The 25,391-nt window shown below is 37.7% G+C and overlaps 2 protein-coding genes across 4 annotated transcripts; both read left to right on the forward strand.

The window, feature by feature from the left end:
* The first annotated feature begins 1,639 nt into the window (after nt 1-1,639).
* Nucleotides 1,640-6,621, forward strand: LOC117633268 (mRNA-decapping enzyme-like protein). 3 transcript variants are annotated; one of them, XM_034366995.1, is made up of 8 exons: nt 1,640-2,066; nt 2,139-2,179; nt 2,297-2,346; nt 2,964-3,108; nt 3,580-3,618; nt 3,951-4,077; nt 4,869-5,321; nt 6,048-6,621. In XM_034366995.1, the coding sequence occupies exons 1-8, from the start codon at nt 1,908-1,910 to the stop codon at nt 6,102-6,104; spliced, it is 1,071 nt and encodes a 356-aa protein (XP_034222886.1). In that variant the 5' UTR covers nt 1,640-1,907; the 3' UTR covers nt 6,105-6,621. The 3 variants fall into 3 exon arrangements, with proteins under 3 accessions (XP_034222886.1, XP_034222888.1, XP_034222887.1); XM_034366996.1 differs by lacking the exon at nt 2,139-2,179 and having other exon boundaries at nt 1,916-2,066; XM_034366997.1 differs by lacking the exons at nt 2,139-2,179; nt 2,964-3,108 and having other exon boundaries at nt 1,812-2,066.
* Nucleotides 6,622-13,563: 6,942 nt separating this feature from the next.
* Nucleotides 13,564-15,241, forward strand: LOC117631893 (small RNA-binding protein 11, chloroplastic). The gene is made up of 4 exons (XM_034365232.1): nt 13,564-13,816; nt 14,612-14,680; nt 14,776-14,882; nt 14,951-15,241. Exons 1-4 carry the CDS (start codon nt 13,693-13,695, stop codon nt 15,020-15,022), a joined length of 372 nt encoding a protein of 123 aa, XP_034221123.1. The 5' UTR covers nt 13,564-13,692; the 3' UTR covers nt 15,023-15,241.
* Nucleotides 15,242-25,391: the final 10,150 nt, after the last annotated feature.

Genomic DNA, 25,391 nt, shown 5'->3' on the forward strand with positions numbered 1-25,391 from the left:
GCCAAATGACAATTTATCCCTTTCTGCTTATATAGGGGAAAGGTGAGTTGCTCAGTACCCATATAAAAAGGAGTGGATTTTGTTGCCTTTCCTTTGTTTTTTGTATTCATTTTCTGGATTTAAGATTTTAGTTGAGAAGATCGGATATCGGGCCGCCATGCCACGGCTCGTTTGACACCAGAAAACTGCTACCACACCATCAATTAAGGCTACAAACACAGTGACACAAATATTCCATCTAGACAATCAATCATAAAAAACAGAAAGACAAAGGCAACCAGAAAATCCACTTGAGAATCCCAATTCCACCATAATCGCAATCGCCCAAGTTGCTGGATAGAGAAAACTTATGCCTTAGTTCTTTTTTTTTTGGGTCAAAACTTATGTCTAATGTCTAAAATATCAATGGTTTCGGAAATATCGGTAGACCAAAAACAGGAAAATTTTGATGAAAATATTGGGAAATTATCGATATTGATAAAGATTGAATAAAAATCACGAAAATTGTAAGAAAAACTTGGAAATTTTTCTTGAAACTTTGGAGGATGTTTATTTAGTCAATTATTTATTACTTTATCACAAAAAATTGGCATTGCATGATGAGTTTAACTAATTTAAGTTGATTATATAGCGAGCTGACAAACACTAGTGTAGAATATATATAGTAATTAATGAAAGAAGATTAAACACATCATAATCATTTATTTATAATTATTTATTACAATATTTTACACTTTATACATTGTATGGTAAGATACATGAGTGACTTAGTACTACATAGAGTTCTTAAGGTTTTTGAGTTATTTACACTAAAGCCTCCTGAGGTTTTCGGCTTTTTCACAAAACTCCTTCATATTTTAGAAATTACAAGAACACCCCCTTAAGGTTTTAAATTGTTTTCACAAAACTCCTTTTCATTGATTTTCCATCCAAAGATTGATGATTTTATACCAAAAAAATTCTTCAAATGACAAAGTTGGCCTTTGAGATTAGATTGCATATACTTCTTTGAGGTTAATTTTGTCATTTGCATAAGTTTTTTTTTTTCTTCAATGAAATCATCAATTTTGGACAAACAATCAACAAAATGGGTTTTGTGAAAACAAACTAAAACATCGAGGGGTGTTTATGTAAGTTTTGATCTGGTGTTCATGTAAGTTTTGAGACCTGATGTGGTTTTGTGAAAACACAAGAAATCTCAAGGAGTGTTGGTGTAAATAACTCTTCAAATTTTCAATGTCTTCATCATCTCAATATTATCAATATTGTAGCGATATTTAGACTAAATGTTGCTGAAGTGAGAAATTATCGACGTCGATATTTTTCGATATTATTGACGTCAATATTTTCTGATATTATCGTCAATATTATTGATACTTATACGTTATGTGTACGAATATGTTCTAAAGTATTCTAGACCCGAAAAAATAATAATATTCTCAAAATTTCATCAATATTATCGATATTTTATTCCTTACTTTGCATTGTTTTGGTATATGGTCAAAACTTATGCCTCAGGTTTTTTGGTATTTGGTCAAAACTCAGCCCTAAGTTAGTCCTTGCATCGCACGTCATTCGACAAAAGGATAAATTTGTCATTGACAATTTTAATAAAAAGGCGGGAAAATAGAATAGCCGCAGAACGAACAGAGCTGAGAACTCGAAACTACCCTTTCCTTTCTCCTAGAAAATTCTGCAGAAGAATGTGAGGGTATTTTCGTCATTGTGAAGAACGGCGTCGCGGGGTCACTTACAGAAGAAGGCTTGGGTGGGGCCCTTTCCATCTTCCATAAATTGCGTCTCTTCTTCCTCCCTCTTCCTCTGCGGAAGCTTGGCATTGCTGGCTGAGAACTAAACCAGTGACAGCACAAGAAAAGAAATAAAGCAAAAAAAGAAGAAGAAAGAAAATGGCACAGAACGGGAAATTAAGGCCAAATCTGGACCAGCAGAGCACAAAGCTTCTCAATCTAACTGTTCTCCAGCGAATCGACCCATTTATCGACGAAATTCTCATCACAGCAACTCATGTCACCTTCTACGAGTTCAACACTGACCTCAGCGAATGGGTATGCTTTTTCATTTTTTTGTCATTCTCTGATTGCATTCTACTCATTTTCTGTGGGTTTTCAAATGTTCAGAGTCGCAAGGACGTCGAAGGATCTCTCTTCGTCGTCAAGAGGTGATTTTCTCTTTACTATGTTGATGGTTTTTGGATTGCAAAATTTGGGGTGGTTTGTTTTGGTGTTAATTTTTTTTTTTTCAAATGGGGTTAAGTTTATTGCTGTTGTTATTTCAGGAATGCTCAACCTCGGTTTCAGTTTATTGTGATGAATCGCCGGAGTACTGGTAAGTGTATTTGCATTTTGTTCTAATTCTTGATACATTTGTCATTCGGTGCTTTGCTAATTATTTCGACTGGAAGTTTTATTGGTGTTTGACAATGGGTTTATCAGATTCTCTTGTTACAAGCTAAACTCTACTCCTTATTATATGCTTGAAATTACTGAAATTGAATGATGGAAAATTTGCTATGATACTATTGATCAAGGGTTTAGGGTTTACTTTGAAAGTAAGCCAAATGTCACATCATTACTGGAGTCTGGACCACATTTCTGGGTTATTTTTTCTGTTCAATTTCCTTTCCTTTCTGGTTCGATGTTCTTCTTTGCCTTTCGTCTTAAAATCCTTTGCATTTGCTCCTGCATGAAAGGTTAAGGATCAAGAGGACAGTATTTGAGATTAAGATTTGACAAGACATTTACTTAAGACTTCCACTTGATCTTTTGGTATGGTTATAAGAATTTGTAGAAATTTTGTTTTGTTTTGAATATCTCACATTACTAACAAGCTTGATGATGTTTTTGTCTTTTAATTTTTAATTTTTGTATGGCTTACATTTTTGTATAATTATTTTTTTCTCAGTTTCTGTATTTTTAAACAATTCAGTATGTTTGCATAAGCAGAAAATTTGGTGGAGGATCTTTTGGGAGATTTTGAATTCGAAGTTCAGGTTCCATATCTTTTGTATCGAAATGCAGCCCGAGAGGTCAATGGTATTTGGTTCTACAATGCAAGTGAATGTGAAGACGTGGCAAATCTTTTTAGCAGGTAGAGCTGTCCTCTTGCAGTCTAAGTTGATTGAAAAAATTATAATATTTGTGGTGTTTTTGATTTGATAAAATCAATAACCTTGTGGACGCTATAAGTATAGCAGTGGATGGATGTACCTTTACATGGTAGTATGTAGGACAGGGAGAGAAACTGGGAGAAAATAGAGTGAGAAAGAGAGATAGAATAGAGGTTGAAAAGTACAGAGGGAAGAGAGAGACAGAGAAAGGGAGGCAAAGTTGGGGGGTAAACTCAATGTATCTCAAATGAGTGTGCCAAAGTCTGAAATCTCTATTACAATTTACAATAAGGCATTTATGTAGGCTGAGGAATGGGTCTTGAACTCTTCAGTATTTAAAGAATTTCCATGTCTTGCTGTTTTTGTATGGTGATGTTGTTTCACCAGATTTTTTCATTATTCTAAATTGTCTTGTTTCTTAATCAATTTTATCTTGTATTACTTTTGTCCAGGATACTTGGTGCATATTCCAAGGTGTCATCGACAAAGAGGTAATATTTAGTTCATTCATACTTCACAGATTTAGTTATACCGTTTGAAATGTTGAAAGGATAATGATTTTTCTTTCTTTCTGAAATCTGTGGTATTATAAGTTTTTTTCCTTGCATGACATTAGCATTATGAACTTCTGGGTTTGTGCTATTGATCATCTTGAAGGTTGATATTTTGTTTTTGTATACTTCTGAGATCTGGGTTATTACACAAATTATTTTCCTTTAAACCTTTGGAATGTTTTACCTATATTCTGGTCTCAGGACAATAGTATAAGAACTTCTGGGTTTCGAGCATCTTAAATGTTCAGTTGTCTTGTGTTCTTTTGTAGCGAGTTTGAGGAACTGGAAGCAGTCCCAACTATAGCTTTTATGGATGGTCCTTTGGAGCCATCATCATCAACTGCCTGCATTGTCACAGATGTTCCAGATGATCCGGCCTTTGTGAACTTCTTTAGTGTATGTTCTCTTCCTCTTGATATTATGTGGTTGTGGAAATATGTTCTGGCATTTACATTTTTCCTACTTGATATCTTAGTTATAGTATTCTTGTTTTTGGATCTTTTGTAAATGTGATTGTAGTACTAAACAACAGAAAATGTAGCCACCCTATTTGTGTGCTGGCATGTGTTTTTGTGTATGTATTTTATTTTTGGACTTTCTAGTCTTACCATGTGGATTATGGGATGATTCTAACATGATTTTCAAGTGTGTAGCATCAACTGCCTAGGGTTTCATGAATTTCTAACTTTTGAGTCATTGGTGTAGGAATTTTGATTGTTCTATACACAGTAGTAGAATCAAAATGTTTTGCTTGTCTAAAAATTTCTGCTGTTGATGCTAACATTGGTCTACTTTTAAATTCAGTGATGTGTAATAGAGTCGTTTTGTTGGATTAAAATAAATAAATAATTCCAATGGATTACCTCCCTAAATGCGCTGGGTTTATAGTGTTTTTTTTTTTCTTTCACATTTTAAGCTCGCATATATATTGTTCTTATACTTGATGGATGCCTGCATATATATACATTAACACAGCACACACATGCACACAGGTTGGATATTTAGGATTGAGTCTCTGACTCTTGTCCTTTTCTCTTAAGCAGATAACTTTATGTTTGTCACAATTCCACCCCTGCATGTGCACATATGTTGGTCAACATACTGATGATATAAATTTATGTAACAAATGTGCGTCTTATTTCATTTTCCCGTATCTGGGCTGGACTGAATTTTATAATTAATTGCAGACGGCTACAACTATCGTGAATTCTTCAACTACAACAATTACTGGACAGCCTTACCAGCCTTCTTCGACAATCTCTCTACCTTCCCATCCAGTCGGAGTTGCCCCTTCCCCTATTCCTAGCATGCAGATATCATCTGCAACTTTAGCCCCTTTCCTTGACATCCCTGAATCCCACAGCAACACCAAACTGGTCAATAATCTTGTAAAGCCATCTTCGTTTTTTGTTCCTCCTTCCTCTTCACCAACATCGATGCCACGTGTCTCTTCATCAGTGCCTACTGCTCCTCATCTTCACCCTGCTGTAAGTCTACAACGTCCATATGGTGCTCCTTTGTTACAACCTTTTCCACCACCAGCTCCTCCACCATCTCTCACTCCTGCTTCTTTTCCTATCCTGAACTGTGGGCCAGTTAACAGAGACAAAGTTCGAAATGCACTCATGCTGCTTGTGCAGGTTAGTTTTCAGTACTGGTGTTACATAGTTATGTGACTGCTTTCACTTTTCAGTTGAGAAGATCGCATGTTTACATTAATCTTTAAAATTCATTCACGCATATTGTGACAAGCGTTTCAAAATACAAAATGCACCAGGAACATTATGTAGTGTTATGTTCGATAAATATTTGGAGCTGGTTGTACAGGGTATGCTGTATATCAAAGAAACCAATACCTAGTTTAGCTACTGGTTGTACAGGATAAAATTATTGAGTTTCTGTTGATATCTTTTGCTTGTTGGATTTAATGTGCCAGTTTTGTGAACAAAGAGTTTAGCTACTGTTGTTTCTTGCACATGATTTTCCTTGTGGTCATTACCTAGGATCCGGAACCCTTACTAATAGATTCAGCAAATTATACTAGTGAAATTAAATTTAACCAGGAAATGTGCATTCAAAGCTTCTCTCTCTTTTATCCACTTGTGTGTGTGTTTTCTTTGTGGTAATTTTAATCTAGTTTGTGGAAAATAAATTTTGGTAAATTGCAAGTCAGTTGACAAAAGAGATGATTTGGCCGAAGTTGTTACATGTCAATGGTTGACTAGAGTTCTAATTATCTAGACTCTGAATTAAACTACCAAATAAGAACTCAACCTCTTTGCATGAGTTAAGCTCCTGCCTAATCCGTATGTTCCTCTTAATGATGATTATTACTAACTTGTTCATAATTTGATACTGTGTTGTAGGACAATCATTTCATCGACATGGTATATGGAGCACTCCTGAATGCACACCATTCATAACCTTATGAGAGAAATTTTACTGTCAGCATGTAGGCCACTGAACATCCTACTCGAAGCGGAATCTACAAGCTGGATTGTTTTTGTTCATTGTGTAGCTTTTTCTTATGTTCTGCTCTTTTTATCGTAACCCCGTCAGATGTGTGCGTATGAATGTATAGCATGTCAATACTCATTCCCATGAGATAGTACTGGACATATATGTAGGTGTATTTTGATATTGTAATTGTCTGTGACCTGTACTCTTGAATGTTTGGTTAGTGATGCAGTGAGATTAGCACTTACATACATGAACTATGGGATTCATGCAAGATGAGGTTCATTCAGTTATAATAAATAGGTGTCCTAGTGATCTATAATTAAGATGAGTCTTTTCATATTTTGGGATTATCTAGTCATAGGTGAAATTCTTGGATTTATGAAAGACGAACAATTGTAGGTTCAAGATATACAATAAATAGGGGGATTTGGTTCAATGTAAGTGAGATCTTCCTGATATCTATAAATAGTTGTTTTAGTTGTTTCAGTTGTTGATGTAAGAAATACCCTGAATCAGTTATTGAAATTTTAAAATTTCTCTCTTTTATTAACTTGTATTCCGTTAGAATCAACAAAAATCTTGGCTATTTTCATTCTAGAGACTCAACAAGGCATTGAACCCCTTCATTCTTGGCTATTCTCGTCTCGAGAATCAACAAAGATTTAAGGTTTATTGTGTTCGTGAAATTTTATCGTTCTTTGCACATCACACGCTGTCAGTCATCATTTGAAGCACGATCAAAGACCAATTATATTATTCTCAGCAATTTTATGCCTCTTAACCTAAGGAAGTCAGCTCGACCCAAAAAAAAAAACACCCAAGGAAGTCAGCTTGAGCGTTAAAGTGAATTTTGCTGGTATTAAAGGAGGCCCTCAAAAGATTTACCGCTCGAATATGGACTGATTGCGCAATGAGAATGTTGACTAAACATTGATAATGTTTACCTCAAGTCTTCTCCAAATATTGATAATGTTGACTAAACATTGATACTTTACTATTGATATAATAGGTTTATTTGAGAACAATGTTGGAGTAAAAGTTCTATTTGAGAGTATTTCCCAAACGAAAATGAATCTTTTCTCATGAGTGTTTCTTCCTCCCTGTCAATTGTGGTATTCATTTCTCCCCTCCTCCAGCCATCCTTTGACCGCGCTCATCACTAGGGTTGAGCATGGTGCGATTTAGCTCGGTTTTTCGGTTGGAACTGATCATTAACCCATGTCAGTTAACCAAATCTCATAAAAGATGCCAAACCATCATAAGCCTCAACTGAACAATAATGAAATAGCCTTATTTAGTCTAATTCAAAGTAGATATGATTAAGGCCGTTTACCATCTCAGATATTGTTTGTTTATTTATTATTTTTAAAGTAGTACACAGAAATATATGTGAAATGTTAAACTTCATCTAAGCAATTAGGTTTTTTTCTTTGTATTCTATATATATAAAGCAAAAGGCAGAGTATCTATATATATAAAGCGAAAGGCAGAGAATTGTGAAACATTTAAAATACCAGAAAATGCCCTTGGTTAATTCAAATATTAAGAATTAAATTATTAATTAAATGAAGATAATATGGTAAATTCACATTTTTTCATATTAAAAAAAAATTAAAATTAAAAACAAAATCAGATAATATGTCCTACTTTTATGGAACATAACTACCCATGTTATCTTTTCTTAATTCTAAAAATAAGATAAAAAATAAAAAGTAAAACCAATTGCCAGCATGTGCCAAGGGGCTAGTATATATAAAGCAAAAGGCAGAGAATGGTGTAACATTCAAAATACCATGAAATACCCTTCATTACTTCAAACATTCAGAATTAAAATTATTAATTAAATGAGGATAATAGGGTAAATTCACATTTTTCATATTTAAAAAATTAAAATTAAAAACAAAATAAGATAATAGATCCTACTTCTATGGAACATAACTACCCATATTATATTTTCTTAATTTAAAAAAAAAAGAAAAAAAAAAAGAAAACCAATTGGCACATGTCACGCATGTGCCAAGAGGCCAGTTTTCTTTTATGCTGGAGTTTTTTCTTAAATAAATATTTTTTAAAATTTCCCACGAATATCATAAAAGTAATGAACTTTCAATTAGAACGAGGATCAATAAAACCAAACCGAAAGGGGACAATATATATATATATATATATATTTTTTTGGTGGGTAAATACCAGGAGGTGTCCCCACACTTGAAGGGTGAGATTAATTCCCGTTAGGGGTTCGGCTTGCCCCTGGCCACAAAGTACTTCCAACGAGTTTCGAACCCCTACCATTAAGGCACTAGTTAGCTCATCAACTGGAGGTGGCAATTTGCCAACCGTACCACACCTTGTTTGTCTAAGAATTTTTGCTTTTGTTGTGGTTCAAAGTTTTTATGAGAATCTTAAATTAATGACAATATTTGTTTGTATGTGTGCTTCTAAACAAAATCAAGTCAGAAACTTAATAATAACATTGTGACTGTCACGCAACTTGAGCTTTGTATAAACTTTTTTTGTTTTTGTTAGTGAGTTTCTAGAGCAAAAACACACCAAGCTCGTACTAAACTCCTTAAATTTAATGTGATTAACGAGATAAAATTCCAAAAGAATGTTATGGTAATTGTTACACACTCATAACTTTAGAATTTAGTAATTTTTGGATTTAGAATTTATAAGGGTTTAAAACTTGAACATTTTTTGAATTGTAAATTAATCTATTTATATTGAATTTAAAAATAAAAAAAACATATTGATATAAATCAATCGGAGTTAATAAAAGAAAATAAGCATATTAAAAATTTGATTGATGATTTCCAAATTCGAAAAGATTTTAGAGTGTTGCTAAACGAACATTAAAATTAACTGAGTACATCCTGTGATTGTAGGGGTCTTTTTATTCCAGCAGCCAAATGGGCTTGGGTTGCCGAAAAAGAGAAACATGTGAAGCTGCCCCTGTGTCTAAGTTCAAGGATCAGGCCCCAAGAGTGTTTCGAAAGGGTAGATGAGTCTTAAGAAACACTTTGGTTTTCTTCACCAATGAAACCAACAGTCGCTTACAGATAAATTCTTGGCTTGACATGAGAAGCTTGTGGCATGGGAGCTGAGCATTCATGAGTTTAGCATGAGAGAGAGAAAGAGCTGCGATTTCCAGAAGAGAAGATCGGAGGAGATGGAGGAATATGGCTCGAAATTGCAAGGGTTTCAGGGATAAGAGATGATGATTGCTATATGGATGTGTGTTTATGGAAAGAGAGGAAGAAGATGGAAGCATGGGTGGCTTTAGCATATTTCCAGTAGCTTGACGAAAGTTTCATCAAGCTCCTGGGTGATTTGACAGAAGAGAAAATGAGAAGCAATGAAAGAACAAGACTTGAAATCGAAGGGTTCCAGAGATGAGAGATGATGCTTGCTCTCTCTGGATGTGGGTTTTGAGAGAGAGAGAGAGAGAGGAAAAAGATGGAAGAACAAAGCATGAAATTGAAGGATTCCAGAGGGGATGCTTGCCTTCAATCGGTTTGTTGTTCGTTTGCTAGGTAGAAAGTGGCTCCTTTTATAGGCGCTTGGAAGACTCAATTTTATCAAGCCACCCTTTCCCTTTTTCCTTCACTTTCTTCCATTCCATCTTATTTGGTGAAACTTCCTTAGCCTGAGCATGTAGGCATGAAGCTTTTTGGAGTTCCAAGGTCCTCAGGCAGCTGGACTTCTCCATGTAGGTGAGGAGCCACCCATTTTTGCTTCTTGTTTTCTCACCAAAGCTCGAAGAGGAAAGAATGGGTAAGATTGCTTGGTCAAAAAGGTGATCAGCACATGGGTTTGCTTGGTTTTGGTGGTTTGGCTGTGATCTGGTTTTAACAGAGATGCACAACGCTGGATATTTATAAGGTGCTGGGCTGGGCTGCTTCCAGTGGCTTGTGAGTTCCCTTTGATTTCGTCAAGCTGCTGGAAGCTTCGGCTGCTGTGGGATTTTTTGGGCTACTAGGTTTTCTTAAGGTGATGAGCTACTAGGTTTTCTCTCATTCTTACCCATATGTTTGGGCTCAAGGAATGAGCTTGAGTTTTGGTGCTCCCAAGTAACCCAAAACTTCCACTTCTTGGACCATTAATGGGCCTCGTGAATGCTCGTAACCATCCATACCACAACCCGCTCAGCAAGCCTCAGGCATTCGCATGGCTTGGGCCCACTTAAGCTTGTAGCGTGGCATGTTGCTTAAATAAGAATTTTTCGCTTGGTGTTGTACTAGGCCGAAAATATATTTGGGCCCAGCCTTGAATTTTTTGGGCCTCAACAGTGATCTAAGTACACCCTAATCAAAATGTAAAATTAACGAAGTACACCCTATTTAACTACCAAAAATTTCCCTAGTACACTACATTCTATCACACAACACCCTAATACCAATCATAAATCAGGTTTCTCTTTTTACATTAATTTGTGCCATATTTTCAGATTTTGGGTTTGCATCAAAATCTTTAATTTCGTAAGTTGTTGTGGGAGTAGATTTGCTAGCTCCTCCCATTCAAAGCTTGATTCTTGTAAATGCTTATGATTTTCTTTATTTATTTTTTATTTTTGGATTGAAGTTGTTGCCCTACAAATACAAGATGCATAATGTTAATTAGCTAAAACACGAGCTGAAATTGCCCTCATGAACTCTGATGATGGACAACCTCCTCAAGCTCAAGTTAATCAGCAGATTGAAAGTGAATTCCCAACATAAATTTCCTGTAGCAACAAAGCAAAGTTGGGCTTCTTCCTCCAAAATTCCTTACTTTTTTTTTTTAATCAATATTGTTTTGTATTAAAAAAAAACAAGCACCAAGCAACACAAAAACTTCTCTACATTTGATTAGGGTTGAATTTGGTGAGTACTGTACTTATTAAAATATATCATTTTTTGTCATTTTATATTAAGGTGAATTAGTAATTCGATAAATAGTTTGATGGTAAGTTATACTCAAGGATTAAAATATCGGCCGTGCAGATAATATCGGGCCTCCAATTTACGGATATTTCGGGGGATATATCGTTATCATTTTAGGTATCGTGAAAAAATCAACAAAAATGACAGATATTGAAACACATAATTTTGGTTTAAACTTTCATAGATGTTATGTACATTATCAATGAATGTATTGAACAAATAAAACTCAAAATTTAATAATAATAAGATATACATATGATAAAATATAAGTTGTATGTAATTCGCGTAAATGAAAAGTTTGAAAATAAAATGTTAATTAGAATGAATAAACCATGCATAAATCCGTAGTTAGTTTAAAAATTGGATTACAATTTAGATAAGTGTCCATCTACATAAGTGAAGAGCTCCTATGAGGTTCAAACAATGAAGAACAACCATCTAGATTCATACAATAGTCATACCAAGTCATGTAACCCGAGCAGTTTGTAAGCCACGTTTGAACATGGTGCACATAGGTCTCTCTTGAGCTCCCTATTGTCCTCCCATATATGGGATAGTTAGGATTAACCAACTAGTAGGTCCATAATCTTTTTTATCATCTTGAGCTCCATAACTAGTTCCACTATAATTAGACATGACATAACCATAGCCATCATAAGATTCATTTGAGTTAGTACTAGGTCTAGTTCATATGCTTATAGATCCAAAACTGATCGCCATGTCCTCTTCAGATGGATTGGAGGTATGGGGGCAGTGAACTATGCATAGATTCTTCATATTAATAAATTATAGGGTTCTGGGCAAGGATTAGCTATTTTTGGGTTTTAATTTGCTTCAATTGCCTTCAAAACTTCTGAATTTTTTTTGGGTTCTGTTATGTGTATCGGGAAATATCGGGGATATCGGCAAAATATTGGGGATATCGAACTTATCGGGGATATATCGTCGATACAGGGGAAGATATGGCCTTACCCCCTAATATCGGTGTCGACAGTTGAAAATACCGATATATCAGCCGATATTTCAATCCTTGGTTATACTCAATTAATTTTAGGGTTCGTTTAGCAGCACTCAAGATTTTATTAACTTGAAAAAAAAGAATTTATGCTAAAATAGTCCTTTCCTAAACTTTTATTCTGTAATAGGCCCAGCCCTGTGCAGTACCTCTTTGTCTTTTAAGGGGTCGTTTGGTACGGCGGACTGTTATGGAATAGACTAAATCCTGGAACTGTCTTGGATTAGCTCGGATTGAACTAAGTTGGATTAAGTACTGACCTACGTTTGGTGCTGCATCGGACTATGAAGTTGGATTGTAAAAATAGTGAAGACCTATGTTTGGTGCTCTGTCGGACTAAAAAATAATTATTTACATATTTTTTAAGTGTATTTTTGCTAATTTGTGTTCTAAAAAAAGATTTAAAACAAATAAAACTTGATATTTTTTTAAAGGCTAAAATTATCATAAATAATGAAAAATATATAATTTATTAAATAAAAAATTATGGCATTTTTGCTTGATCTCAACTGCATATGCGAATCATCAGAGTTTTCGTTTTTGTTTGTTTTTGTTTTTTGTTCCCTTCTTCTTCTATTTCTCAAAGGCTGACAAACCGAAGTCCCAGCACAAGATATGCAAACTTCTTAGATCTAACTTCGGATATTTTTATGTATTTTAAAAATAAATAAATAAACCGTGCAAACTTTCCGATCAAACTTCTCATTGAACACCTCATAACTTTTGATCCTCCCTCTTTTTAGCTTTTTCTCAAATTTTCTTCCCTGCAAAACACTCTTCAGTTGTGATTCTCTCACAAATTTCATCAATTCTTCCTCTAATTTTCTTCCTAATCACTTTTCATTTACTCAATTTGTTCATATGATGAACGATTCAAACTCAATCTCACGCCTCGCCATTATCTTTTCCACTCTCTGCGTCTGCCATGGCTACTTCGACCCTTGCACCAATTCAATGAATCATGGCTTCTATTATGATAGCCAAACAGAGACCCCAAGACTCGTCGTTCCACACCCACCTGTAAGACCAAACCTCGGACTATTTCAACGACCATTAGCAGCAGCAAGATCTCAAGGCAATTACTGGGTTTCAAGCCTTTTTAATGAACTTGAGCTCGGAAGTGAAGGACTCGGCGTTCGTTGCCTAGACTCGTGTCTAGGTGAAGAAGAAGAAATTGGTTTCGCGTTGGACTCGAGTATTCTATTTTGTGAGCTTGCTGTTTTGCGAGCCATGTTTCAAGCTCGCTAAATTGGAAGAGCGAGTGAGGCAATTTTTTTACTGGTGGACTATATAATCTCATTTAAGTTAGTTCATTTCTTTACCAAACATGAATTTTAAGTGTTATTTAACATAGTCCAATCCAATGAGGTCTCCCAAACATGCCCTAAGGTGCCTCTTTAATGCAAAGGAACCATTTTAGAATAGAATTTGTGAAAATGAGTTATTTTAGCTAATTTCACCTATAAAAAAATAAAAAATAAAAAATAAAATGACCAAAACATAAAACACGGTTCAGTTTTCAGGCACCGAATGCTGAACTGCTGACTGCTCCTACAGTCTTTAGTCTCAGACGCAGAGTAAGACTGAATTTATCATTTTCTCTCCCTCAGAGAAATGGTGGCATCGTTAAGAGAAATGTCCAAAAGCTTTCTGAGGCACACTTCTCATCCCAACCCCTATATCCCTACAGCCCACTTTCTCTTCTCCAGGGGATTTTCTTCCAAGCTTTTGGTCAAAGGTACTCTCTCTCTCTCTCTCTCTCTCTCTCTCTCTCTCTCTCTCTCTCTTTCTCACTGTTTTGTTTCTGTGATCTTTTCCATTGATATGTTTCTATCATTTAAGACAACTATGTCTAAGGAAGAAAAAGATTTGATTTTTGATTGCCGTATGTGACCCATTTTGCAGCTTAGCTGTTTGTTGAATTGCCTCTTCGGAGCTCTTTTTGGGTTCAATAAAATGTCTCTGTGTATGTAACTTCTTTCTTACTGCTATTAGTGTTCAGAATGCTTGGAATAAGATTTTTAGAAGCCAATGGATTGGGAATTGCCGTTCGTGTCTGGAAATGCTCGGAATGGAGCTGTTCTTATTTTAAAGAAAAATTAATGGAATTTCGCTTTGATGGTGGAAGCATAAATATAAGAGCATGGTTCATTTTGAGTTATTATAAAAGTTCAAGATTCGAATGTGAGAATGCAAAACCTATACAAAACATGAGAATGCATAATTAGGAAATGTTAAACTCAATTTTACCCTCAATTTTGAACATGATAATGCAAATCCCTAAATCTGGTAGAATGCATTATTTCTATTCGGGAATGTTAAACTCATTCTTCAGCCTTAATTTTTCAAAACAAACACAGCATTTGGGAATGGGAGATCCACGTGAGCCTCTACGGCACTATGTGAAGGGTAGGGGTTGGGGTCTATGATTGTGAGTTATATGTTCACCAAGATTGCTGTTTTGTGCATCTTGCAATTTATATTGTTTGACACAGCCGAACTTTTGGAAACTCATGGTGTTCTGTCTCATTAGGTATATCGTTCACCTCCACAGAAGAGTCATTGACTCAAGCATTTTCACCATTCGGCAAAGTTCTCGATGGTATGCCTTAATCTCTTTGATACAAACTTAAGCATATTTTTCCATGTTAATAAACTGCAAAGTTCAAACATCCAGCTGTCTTTCTTCTTGTTCAGCTAACATAGTGAGAAATAAAGTTACAAACAAGTCAAAAGGTTTTGGATATGTGACCTTTGAGACAGAGGAGGATGCCGAAAAGGCTTTGGTGAACATGAATGGGAAGGTAAGAATGCATTAATTCTTCTTGCACTTCATTCTGCGAATGTTTCTTGACACTAGAATCACTTGCAGATGGTGGATCAACGCGTTGTTTTAGTGGACAAAGCATGGCCAGACAACAGGAAGGCCAAAAATGTAGGTTGAGAGAAGCTACATTGTGCCTGTGATAGTTTTAGGACATACTCTCTGAATGAGTTGGAATGGCTGGAAATGTTCTAAGAGACCTTGAGGTGCAATTTCTGGTCACGCAATAATTTTTAGTTCTCTTGAGATATCACAAACTTATGGCATTATTTGTACTATTCAGAGGCGGAAACCCACTTCAAAACTTCTTTTTTCCTCTTTAGTATTTTTCATAAATAAGCTATTGTATTTTACAAAAGAAAAATCTCTCTTCATAATTTCCACGACCAAATCCTAAAGTTAAACAATACCTGGAAAAGACAATTGCATATTGTTAAAATGTCAAGAAACATGAACGGGATTGATAAAGAAAGGTTTGTAAAGGTTCGTTTTATTTTTTGCAATAGGTCCTAAAAATAACTTGTTAAAGCCATAAGTTTAGATTTTTTTCCCTTTGGTCTCCCAAAAAAATAATTAAGGAAAATACTTCCATCCATACCAAGTAGGAGCTCCTACATTCTTACCAATAGCAATGTGACAGGTGTGCATAAGTTTTTCTTTAAAATTCACATGTTCTAAAACGTTACAATATTCTGGTAACTTAAATCCTAAAGGTAACTTAAATCCCTTTTAGGATTTAGGATTAAAGTTAAAATCCCAAATGCTAAATCCTTAAAACCTAATAAACCGATAATAATAAAAAATAGTAGCAAACCCTAAACTAGGTCTTGACATGTTTTGGTTCGGTTCGATACGTAACTTTTACCAACTCACTCTTTTTTGGTTTTCTTTCTAGATTGAATAAGGACAATCAATTGTTTTCAAGTTCAACATTAAGGTTAAAACTTAACATTATATTAAAAGTATCACATAAATGCATTTTTAACTAAATTGACTCATTGTCAAACAAAAACCTTATTTATATGACTTATTTATTATGGGGTTTTTACCAAACTTGTCCATCAACTTGTCACGAGTTACATTTTGGTCCTCCAACTAAATTATTTGCTCAAATGGTACTCAAACTCTCTATTTTGGGGCAAAGGAGTCCCACTGTAAAATTCTATCAATGTAGTCATCAATGTCAAAGCTAAAATCGTCAAATTGGACTAAAATATTAATAAACTATGATTTTTTGATAAAAATGTTCTTTGAATTTATGCCCGAGTTCCATTTTGGTCCACCAAATGCCGCGCTTAGATCTAGCCCCATCTAGGGATGGTAATTTTTCTCGCATGTTAGGGTCATCGTGGGGATTCGACACTAATAGATCTGGTATGAAGGATAAAAATCGGTTATGGGACGGATTTGAGGAAATTTTAGAGTATGGTGTTCGGGTAGAGATGGGGATGGTATTTCAATCCCCTCCCCGTTTAGAATATATATATAATATAATTTATTAGAATGACTCTAACAAAATTTTATATTTCAAATATTATAGAACTACTTGTAAGAACCCAGAACAAAATATCCAAAAAGGAAGAAAATATCTAAAAAGTAAAGAAAATATCTTTTAGCGAAATGACCAAATTGCCCTCGCATTATTTTTAAGGGGGAAAATTTGACGTTTTGATCGAGAAAGAATTTGGGACTTTCGCCTACGCCATTGCGTAGAGCGCGGCGAGAGGAATTCGTAGACACGGAGTAGACCCGAATCGGAGCCGTAACGAAGAAGTTATGGTCTAAAAACCGCGAGGGGCAAAATGGTAATTTGGTCAAAAAGTCAGATTTTTAAAGCTCTCTCTCTCCTCTCCCCCGTCAGCTCTCTCTCTCTCCCCCGCAGCTGCCCTCGCCCGCGACCTTCCTCCCTTCCCGAAGTCGCACCGGTCGCCTCGCTTGGAGTTGATCTCCGAGACCGGTGCCAAACGAACCAGCACACGACGGCCGACGTTTCCCTACCCACCTCCGCCGCTGCCGTGGCCGGAATCGGCCGGAATCTGCCATGGAAGTCGACGGTTCGTCCGAATGCCATCCGAACTTCCAGCCGCTCGATCTCCTCCGTTTCTCAACCAAATCAGTCGAGTGAGGTATGGATTTTCATCTATTTTTCGTGCTCTATCTGCTGGTTATCTGGGTTTAGATCAATTCAATCTCTAGGTTGTTCGATTTCCAATTTGAAATTTGGCCGAAACTTTGGCCCTTCGAAACTACTGTTTCCGGCCACTTTTTGGGGGTGGTCCAAGAACAAAAGTGACTCCAAATGGGGTGTTTTACCTAGGGTAGGAGTTTGGAGTCTCGGTTCCACGATTTTTCGGCACACCCGAATCGCTTTGGGCACCCGATCTGCCCCGCGCGTGTGGCGGCGCGTGGGCCAGGGTAGTGGCATGGCTCTGGCCAGTTTTGAGGTCCTCGTGTCGTCACGAGCGCGTGGGATTTCGCGGATCTCGATTCGGAGTCCGTTTGAGCCCCGAACGGATTTTCCATATCGCGCGATCCGTGGGTGCAGTGTCGTGTAATCGTTGGATCGCGCTGAATTTTGGATATGTCGGTCTACGTGACTCCAGGATCGCGTAGGATTCGACGGATTGTGAATCGGAGTCCCGGATACTCCGGAATCGCGAACCCTGGGGCTAGGGTTAGGGTTTTAAGCGATAACGCGATTTTGGTCAATCCGACCGTCCGATTCGGACCAAATTCGCAGAACATGGTTCCCATCCTATGAGAAACCTTCAGGGAACCCTAGATTGGCCATCAGAGACCGTGGACCCACGGGGTCCCGGGTTGGCCGATCGGGCAGGGTATCGCTTAGCTGAGCATTGGACCTTTTAAAACTGGTCCAAGTGTCTGAAAAGGGCTATTGTGGGTTTAGGAAGAATTTGAATTTGAACGCACGTATTTCTAGGAGCCGGGGGCAGGGTGTTTAAATTAATTCCTTTATTCAGCGGTTTAGTGATTTACTATTCTTGATAATCAGGCATCAGAGGTCCAGCCGATCAGCAGGAGGAACCTTCAAAGGGTCAAATTAGCTCGGACCATCTGTGAGTGGACTTTCTTTCAGGCATTATTTTATTAAATGAGTTATGTTGAGGTTTTCCGTAAATAAGATTTTATAATTGATTTTATATTGATTTTTATATAAACGAGTTTTTATAAATAAGTTTATTCGAATAAATTTCCTTATTTGATCTTGAGTAAGTTTTATTATGGTTTCGAATACGATAATTACAGTAATAGTTTTATAAGTCGGTGCTGCTTATTTACCAGTTATAGAAACAGAGGTTGAATTTCAAAACAGTTGAAACCGCAGCACGACTTGAGTTTTACAGTTATTATTCAGAGATTTCTTTTTACAAGGACTTTATTTTAAAACCACCTCGTACCCGTTTTTCTTTATGGTGATTACCCAGAGTCGGACCGATGTCTACGGACATCCAGTCTGATTATAGTTCAGTCAGTGCACTTGACTTGCCTCACGAGTTTCGGGGACGCTCGGACCGTGAGTGCCAGGATTTGCGGCTCGGCAGACTTGGTGTCCCGAGACCTGCCAGGATTGCGGCTCGGCTGACTTTATGTCCCCGAGACCTGCCAGGATTGCGGATCAGGCTGACTACGGTCCCCTGCATCCTGCCAGAGCGACTCGAGTGACTTGGTGTCATCGAGGAATCTGCCGGCGGGACAGGCTGATCATAGTCCCCTGATTTCGCCAGTTTGCGGCTCGGGTGGACTGCGTGACGCCCGAGACCTGCCAGGGAATTGACGGATATAACAGGGGTACAATTAGGTGGCAGTTTTAAAGGATTTTAAAGCTTTTACTGCAGATATTGTTTACTCATTTTTATTAGTAAATTCATTCGGGCGAAGTTTTAAAGGATTTTGAGCTTTCTTTTATTCAAGGATGATTTTCAGGCATTTTATATTGGTTTCTCAGTGATTGCACAGGTGTATTTTTGGTATTTTTATTCAGTATACCAGTTCTTTGATTCTTCCAGGCAGTAATATCTTTATATCAGATCGATTATGTAAGTTTCTTCATTAGTATACTAATTCATGCTGGTAGAATCTTTTATCTGGTGATATAGTTAAATTTTTGATATATAAATATCCCTAGTTATTTCAAAATGGGGGTATTATATTCTAGCTTGATTTTAAGAATCTCACTTTTTGTCCACTCACAGTTTAAAACTTGTTTTTCGCCCCCAGGTTGTAGAAGTGCATAGGATCCACCACCGGGCCTCTCTTAACCTCCACGCTTCAAAGTCAGGTAAAGTTGTAGAAATTTTTCCTGAAACCCCGTGAACTTTAGAAAATGGCTCTGATATCGAGTTTTTGGGAAAATTTGAATCTGGCAAATTTTGGTTTATTCTATTCTGGCAGTTGGGTGGAAATTTTTGAGATCGTTTACAGGTGAAAATTTTGGGACTGGTCAAAATACAGGGGAAACTCTGCCGAATTTTCGGCAGAAGTCTAAGGGAATATTAAAGAGAAATTGAAGTAAGAGGGCAAAAAGGTCAATTGTGCCCGACATTCGCCAAGTGTCGGACACGCACAGGACTTGGCTCGAATTTCAAAGTGGAAATTGGGTCGGGTCCTGTCAATTTGGTATCAGAGCATAGGTTTTACTTCCTGTAGTCTTCGCACTCTGTGCATCCTTGTTCTCTTCTCAAGTTGGGCCCAAATGGTGGTGGTATCCGTGGGAAAATTAGATAGTTATCCCGATGTAAAGGGATGAAATTTCCAAATCAGACAGGAGGTGCGTCGGTATCTGAACCGGCAGAGTAATCTCATGTAAGAGGTTTGTAAGGAGCCGTATCTACTGTACCTAGTAGGCGGGGAAATCCTAACACTCAGTAGACCCTGGAGATGTTAGCCCAGGCTATAGACGGCCAGGGATCCATCCGCGGGATGGGTGGATCAAGTAAACAGAATTCAATAATAAAAGAAGATTGAGTTGAAGGAATATAGCAGGTCATAGAAATCATGGTTGTTCCACAGGAAAATAAAGTTTTGGGCAGGATTTGGTTAAGAAGTGATGTTAAAATCTTCTGACACATACGAAGTAAGCAGTTTGGGAACAGAATATGATAGGCAATCTCATTCATGAATCTACAGAAGGTGTGAATGCAGGAGTTTTTGCAGCAGGATAGAGAATAATGGTTAAACCCGAATACGTTCTACTATTAGAAATCGGAAAGTAAGAAGTAGTACCTGGTTGCTTTAAAGTTAAAAAGCCTCCATCCCAGGTATTGTGATTAGTGTGTGGTGATGTCTGTTCCAGTCAGATAAGGGGCAGCCTATGGGTTGCACTTTGTACACAGTATTTGGAGAAAGATAATCTTAATCAGGAAGAGATCAAGAAGGATACTACAGTGGTGATTACAGTTTTCCATCATCGAATGGCCGCAGGTTTGGAAGCCATCGAATTGGGTCTAGGGTCAGTAGAGAAACCAGCTAGGATGGTAATATTGCAAATGGTTTTAAGGTTGGTGTAGTCAAAAAGTATTGAAAGACAGGTGTTGGTAGGCTCTAACAGGAGAAGTTGCCCTAGTGTGCCGATGTGGTAGGTACCCTTCTGGACCCTGCTAGCGGGACACCAATCTTTACAGTTTAAAAGTAGAAACTCAAGTTAAGTTTTAGCTGGACTTAGGTAAAAGAAGCTTTTGAGCTTTGATTTCAGTTTAGTACCTTAAGTGACAGTTGTTGGAAGGTTATGGAGACATAATCTACTACTATTTCAGAATGATTTGGGGAAAAAGGATGCTGGTTTGAAAATATGCCTTAAGTGGCCGTTGTTGGATTTCTTTGGGACCATATGTCTCCAATAGATGCCTCACTCGAGACATAGCATGAATTACCCAAGTACGAAGAAAGAATGTTAAGCAAGGTTCCTTGAAATCTGGAAGTATCGTAGGAAGTAAAGAATCTGATTGAATTAAGCAGAAAAAGATTCTAAGTAATCCAGGAGTGGCAAGGAAGGTAATTAGCTTTCAATGGTAGTTTACAGCGTAATAACCTGAGTTGTAGATGCAAGAGAAATCCTTCCCCGTTTGGTATCACAGAGAAGTAAATTTCGAGGACGAAATTTTTATAAGGGGGGTAGATTGTAAGAACCCAGAACAAAATATCCAAAAAGGAAGAAAATATCTAAAAAGTAAAGAAAATATCTTTTAGCGAAATGACCAAATTGCCCTCGCATTATTTTAAGGGGGAAAATTTGACGTTTTGATCGAGAAAGAATTTGGGACTTTCGCCTACGCCATTCCGTAGAGCGCGGCGAGAGGAATTCGTAGACACGGAGTAGACCCGAATCGGAGCCGTAACGAAGAAGTTATGGTCTAAAAACCGCGAGGGGCAAAATGGTAATTTGGTCAAAAAGTCAGATTTTTAAAGCTCTCTCTCTCCTCTCCCCCGTCAGCTCTCTCTCTCTCCCCCGCAGCTGCCCTCGCCCGCGACCTTCCTCCCTTCCCGAAGTCGCACCGGTCGCCTCGCTTGGAGTTGATCTCCGAGACCGGTGCCAAACGAACCAGCACACGACGGCCGACGTTTCCCTACCCACCTCCGCCGCTGCCGTGGCCGGAATCGGCCGGAATCTGCCATGGAAGTCGACGGTTCGTCCGAATGCCATCCGAACTTCCAGCCGCTCGATCTCCTCCGTTTCTCAACCAAATCAGTCGAGTGAGGTATGGATTTTCATCTATTTTTCGTGCTCTATCTGCTGGTTATCTGGGTTTAGATCAATTCAATCTCTAGGTTGTTCGATTTACAATTTGAAATTTGGCCGAAACTTTGGCCCTTCGAAACTACTGTTTCCGGCCACTTTTTGGGGGTGGTCCAAGAACAAACGTGACTCCAAATGGGGTGTTTTACCTAGGGTAGGAGTTTGGAGTCTCGGTTCCACGATTTTTCGGCACACCCGAATCGCTTTGGGCACCCGATCTGCCCCGCGCGTGTGGCGGCGCGTGGGCCAGGGTAGTGGCATGGCTCTGGCCAGTTTTGAGGTCCTCGTGTCGTCACGAGCGCGTGGGATTTCGCGGATCTCGATTCGGAGTCCGTTTGAGCCCCGAACGGATTTTCCATATCGCGCGATCCGTGGGTGCAGTGTCGTGTAATCGTTGGATCGCGCTGAATTTTGGATATGTCGGTCTACGTGACTCCAGGATCGCGTAGGATTCGACGGATTGTGAATCGGAGTCCCGGATACTCCGGAATCGCGATCCCTGGGGCTAGGGTTAGGGTTTTAAGCGATAACGCGATTTTGGTCAATCCGACCGTCCGATTCGGACCAAATTCGCAGAACATGGTTCCCATCCTATGAGAAACCTTCAGGGAACCCTAGATTGGCCATCAGAGACCGTGGACCCACGGGGTCCCGGGTTGGCCGATCGGGCAGGGTATCGCTTAGCTGAGCATTGGACCTTTTAAAACTGGTCCAAGTGTCTGAAAAGGGCTATTGTGGGTTTAGGAAGAATTTGAATTTGAACGCACGTATTTCTAGGAGCCGGGGGCAGGGTGTTTAAATTAATTCCTTTATTCAGCGTTTTAGTGATTTACTATTCTTGATAATCAGGCATCAGAGGTCCAGCCGATCAGCAGGAGGAACCTTCAAAGGGTCAAATTAGCTCGGACCATCTGTGAGTGGACTTTCTTTCAGGCATTATTTTATTAAATGAGTTATGTTGAGGTTTTCCGTAAATAAGATTTTATAATTGATTTTATATTGATTTTTATATAAACGAGTTTTTATAAATAAGTTTATTCGAATAAATTTCCTTATTTGATCTTGAGTAAGTTTTATTATGGTTTCGAATACGATAATTACAGTAATAGTTTTATAAGTCGGTGCTGCTTATTTACCAGTTATAGAAACAGAGGTTGAATTTCAAAACAGTTGAAACCGCAGCACGACTTGAGTTTTACAGTTATTATTCAGAGATTTCTTTTTACAAGGACTTTATTTTAAAACCACCTCGTACCCGTTTTTCTTTATGGTGATTAACCAGAGTCGGACCGATGTCTACGGACATCCAGTCTGATTATAGTTCAGTCAGTGCACTTGACTTGCCTCACGAGTTTCGGGGACGCTCGGACCGTGAGTGCCGGGATTTGCGGCTCGGCAGACTTGGTGTCCCGAGACCTGCCAGGATTGCGGCTCGGCTGACTTTATGTCCCCGAGACCTGCCAAGATTGCGGATCAGGCTGACTACGGTCCCCTGCATCCTGCCAGAGCGACTCGAGCTGACTTGGTGTCATCGAGGAATCTGCCGGCGGGACAGGCTGATCATAGTCCCCCGATTTCGCCAGTTTGCGGCTCGGGTAGCCTGTGTGACGCCCGAGACCTGCCAGGGAATTGACGGAAGTAACAGGGGTACAATTAGGTGGCAGTTTTAAAGGATTTTAAAGCTTTTACTGCAGATATTGTTTACTCATTTTTATTAGTAAATTCATTCGAGCGAAGTTTTAAAGGATTTTGAGCTTTCTTTTATTCAAGGATGATTTTCAGGCATTTTATATTGGTTTCTCAATGATTGCACATGTGTATTTTTTGGTATTTTTATTCAGTATACTAGTTCTTTGATTCTTCCAGGCAGTAATATCTTTATATCAGATCGATTATGTAAGTTTCTTCATTAGTATACTAATTCATGCTGGTAGAATCTTTTATCTGGTGATATAGTTAAATTTTTGATATATAAATATCCCTAGTTATTTCAAAATGGGGGAATTATATTCTAGCTTGATTTTAAGAATCTCACTTTTTGTCCACTCACAGTTTAAAACTTGTTTTTCGCCCCCCGGTTGTAGAAGTGCATAGGATCCACCACCGGGCCTCTCTTAACCTCCACGCTTCAAAGTCAGGCAAAGTTGTAGAAATTTTTCCTGAAACCCCGTGAACTTTAGAAAATGGCTCTGATATCGAGTTTTTGGGAAAATTTGAATCTGGCAAATTTTGGTTTATTCTATTCTGGCAGTTGGGGGGAAATTTTTGAGAAAGAGGGCAAAAAGGTCAATTGTGCCCGACATTCGCCAGGTGTCGGACACGCACAGGACTTGGCTCGAATTTCAAAGTGGAAATTGGGTCGGGTCCTGTCACTACTAGTCTCTCAGCACACGCTTCAGCACCGGTGAGAGGCTTTTTTTAAAAAATTTAAATTTATTTTAGAATTAAAAAAGATAATGGATAGTTGTGTTCCATAAAAATAGAATCCATTATCTTATTTTTCTTTTAATTTTATTTGTTTTAATATGAAAAAGTGTGAATTTACCATATTATACTCATTTAATTAATAATTTCAATTCTTAATATTTACATTAACCAATAGCATTTTATAGCATTTTGAATGTTTTACCATTCTCTACTTTTTGTTTTATATATATAGATATAGGGCCAACTATATATGTAATTAAAATGAGAGGAATCTCTTTAGCCTTACTACATATTTGGTTTAAAAAGTAAATATGTTCTGCTCATAGTATTTCTTTACCATCAAAAAATTATTTTATTTTTGTAATGGGATGGGCCCGTGAAACCTTTCCCCAATGAAGGCGAGAATGGAGAATTCCCAAATTGAATATTATGGGTATGAATGCGAGAATAGAAAAAAATACTTAACGAAAATAGAGATGAGAATGACATACCCACCACGAATTCGCACCATTACCATCATCATCCCTCACAAGGATTAGATCTCCTGACCCCTTTCCTTTTGTTTCTCTTGCTTTCTTTCTTTGATTTTCTTGGGGAAGTTTAAAGTGGCACTACGAGGGGCTTGGACAGTTGGGCTCGGGGGGTTAAAACTATAAAAGACCAAAAGTCGATGTCTGATAAATTTTGTTTATTTTTTCCAAAAACTCAAATATGTAAATAGTAAGCATTGGCGGAACTGGGTTGTAGGCCAGTAAGGTTTTTTATTATAATAAAAAATTTATACATGGGGCCCTCAGTTTGGTCCATTTTTACATGTTTCGTGTGGATACGGTCCATCCCATCAACACATCTTGTAGGGTTTCTTTTAGAGCAACTCCACCTATTTACCCATAGCCATGGCAAGGGTGGAGCTAGGGCAACCACTATTCACGTGAATAGTGGTTGCCCTTGCAAATAGTAAATTGTGTTTCCACCCGTTGCCCTGGCTAAGGGCAATTACTATTCATTTTTTTGTTTTTTCCTCCTATTTTTTAATGAAAATAATTTATTTGGGTAATATTTTCAGATAAGATTTTCGGGTTCCTACGTGTCAAGACTATTCATAATCAGATAAAATTTTCGGATAAGATTTTTGGATTCAAATTTCGGATGAATTTCAAAGTTCAAATTTCAGATAAATTTTTGGGTTCAAATTTCGAATGAATTTCAAAATTCAAATTTCAGATAAATTTGGGTTCAAATTTCAGATAAATTTGGGTTCAAATTTCAGATAAATTTGGGTTCAAATTTTGGATGAATTTCAAAATT

This window comes from Prunus dulcis, chromosome 6 (assembly GCF_902201215.1).
Source record: "Prunus dulcis chromosome 6, ALMONDv2, whole genome shotgun sequence".
In the NCBI taxonomy this organism is placed as follows: Eukaryota; Viridiplantae; Streptophyta; class Magnoliopsida; order Rosales; family Rosaceae; genus Prunus; species Prunus dulcis.

Bases quoted from the DNA above. Each gene is read 5' to 3' on its own strand.
- LOC117631893 (XM_034365232.1), top strand. From the start codon at position 13,693: ATGGTGGCATCGTTAAGAGAAATGTCCAAAAGCTTTCTGAGGCACACT. The intron at 14,681-14,775 runs GTATGCCTTAAT...CTTCTTGTTCAG, and splicing joins ATTCGGCAAAGTTCTCGATG to CTAACATAGTGAGAAATAAA. The intron at 14,883-14,950 runs GTAAGAATGCAT...AATCACTTGCAG, and splicing joins TGGTGAACATGAATGGGAAG to ATGGTGGATCAACGCGTTGT.
- LOC117633268 (XM_034366995.1), top strand. From the start codon at position 1,908: ATGGCACAGAACGGGAAATTAAGGCCAAATCTGGACCAGCAGAGCACA. The intron at 2,347-2,963 runs GTAAGTGTATTT...TTGCATAAGCAG, and splicing joins GATGAATCGCCGGAGTACTG to AAAATTTGGTGGAGGATCTT. The intron at 3,109-3,579 runs GTAGAGCTGTCC...ACTTTTGTCCAG, and splicing joins GTGGCAAATCTTTTTAGCAG to GATACTTGGTGCATATTCCA.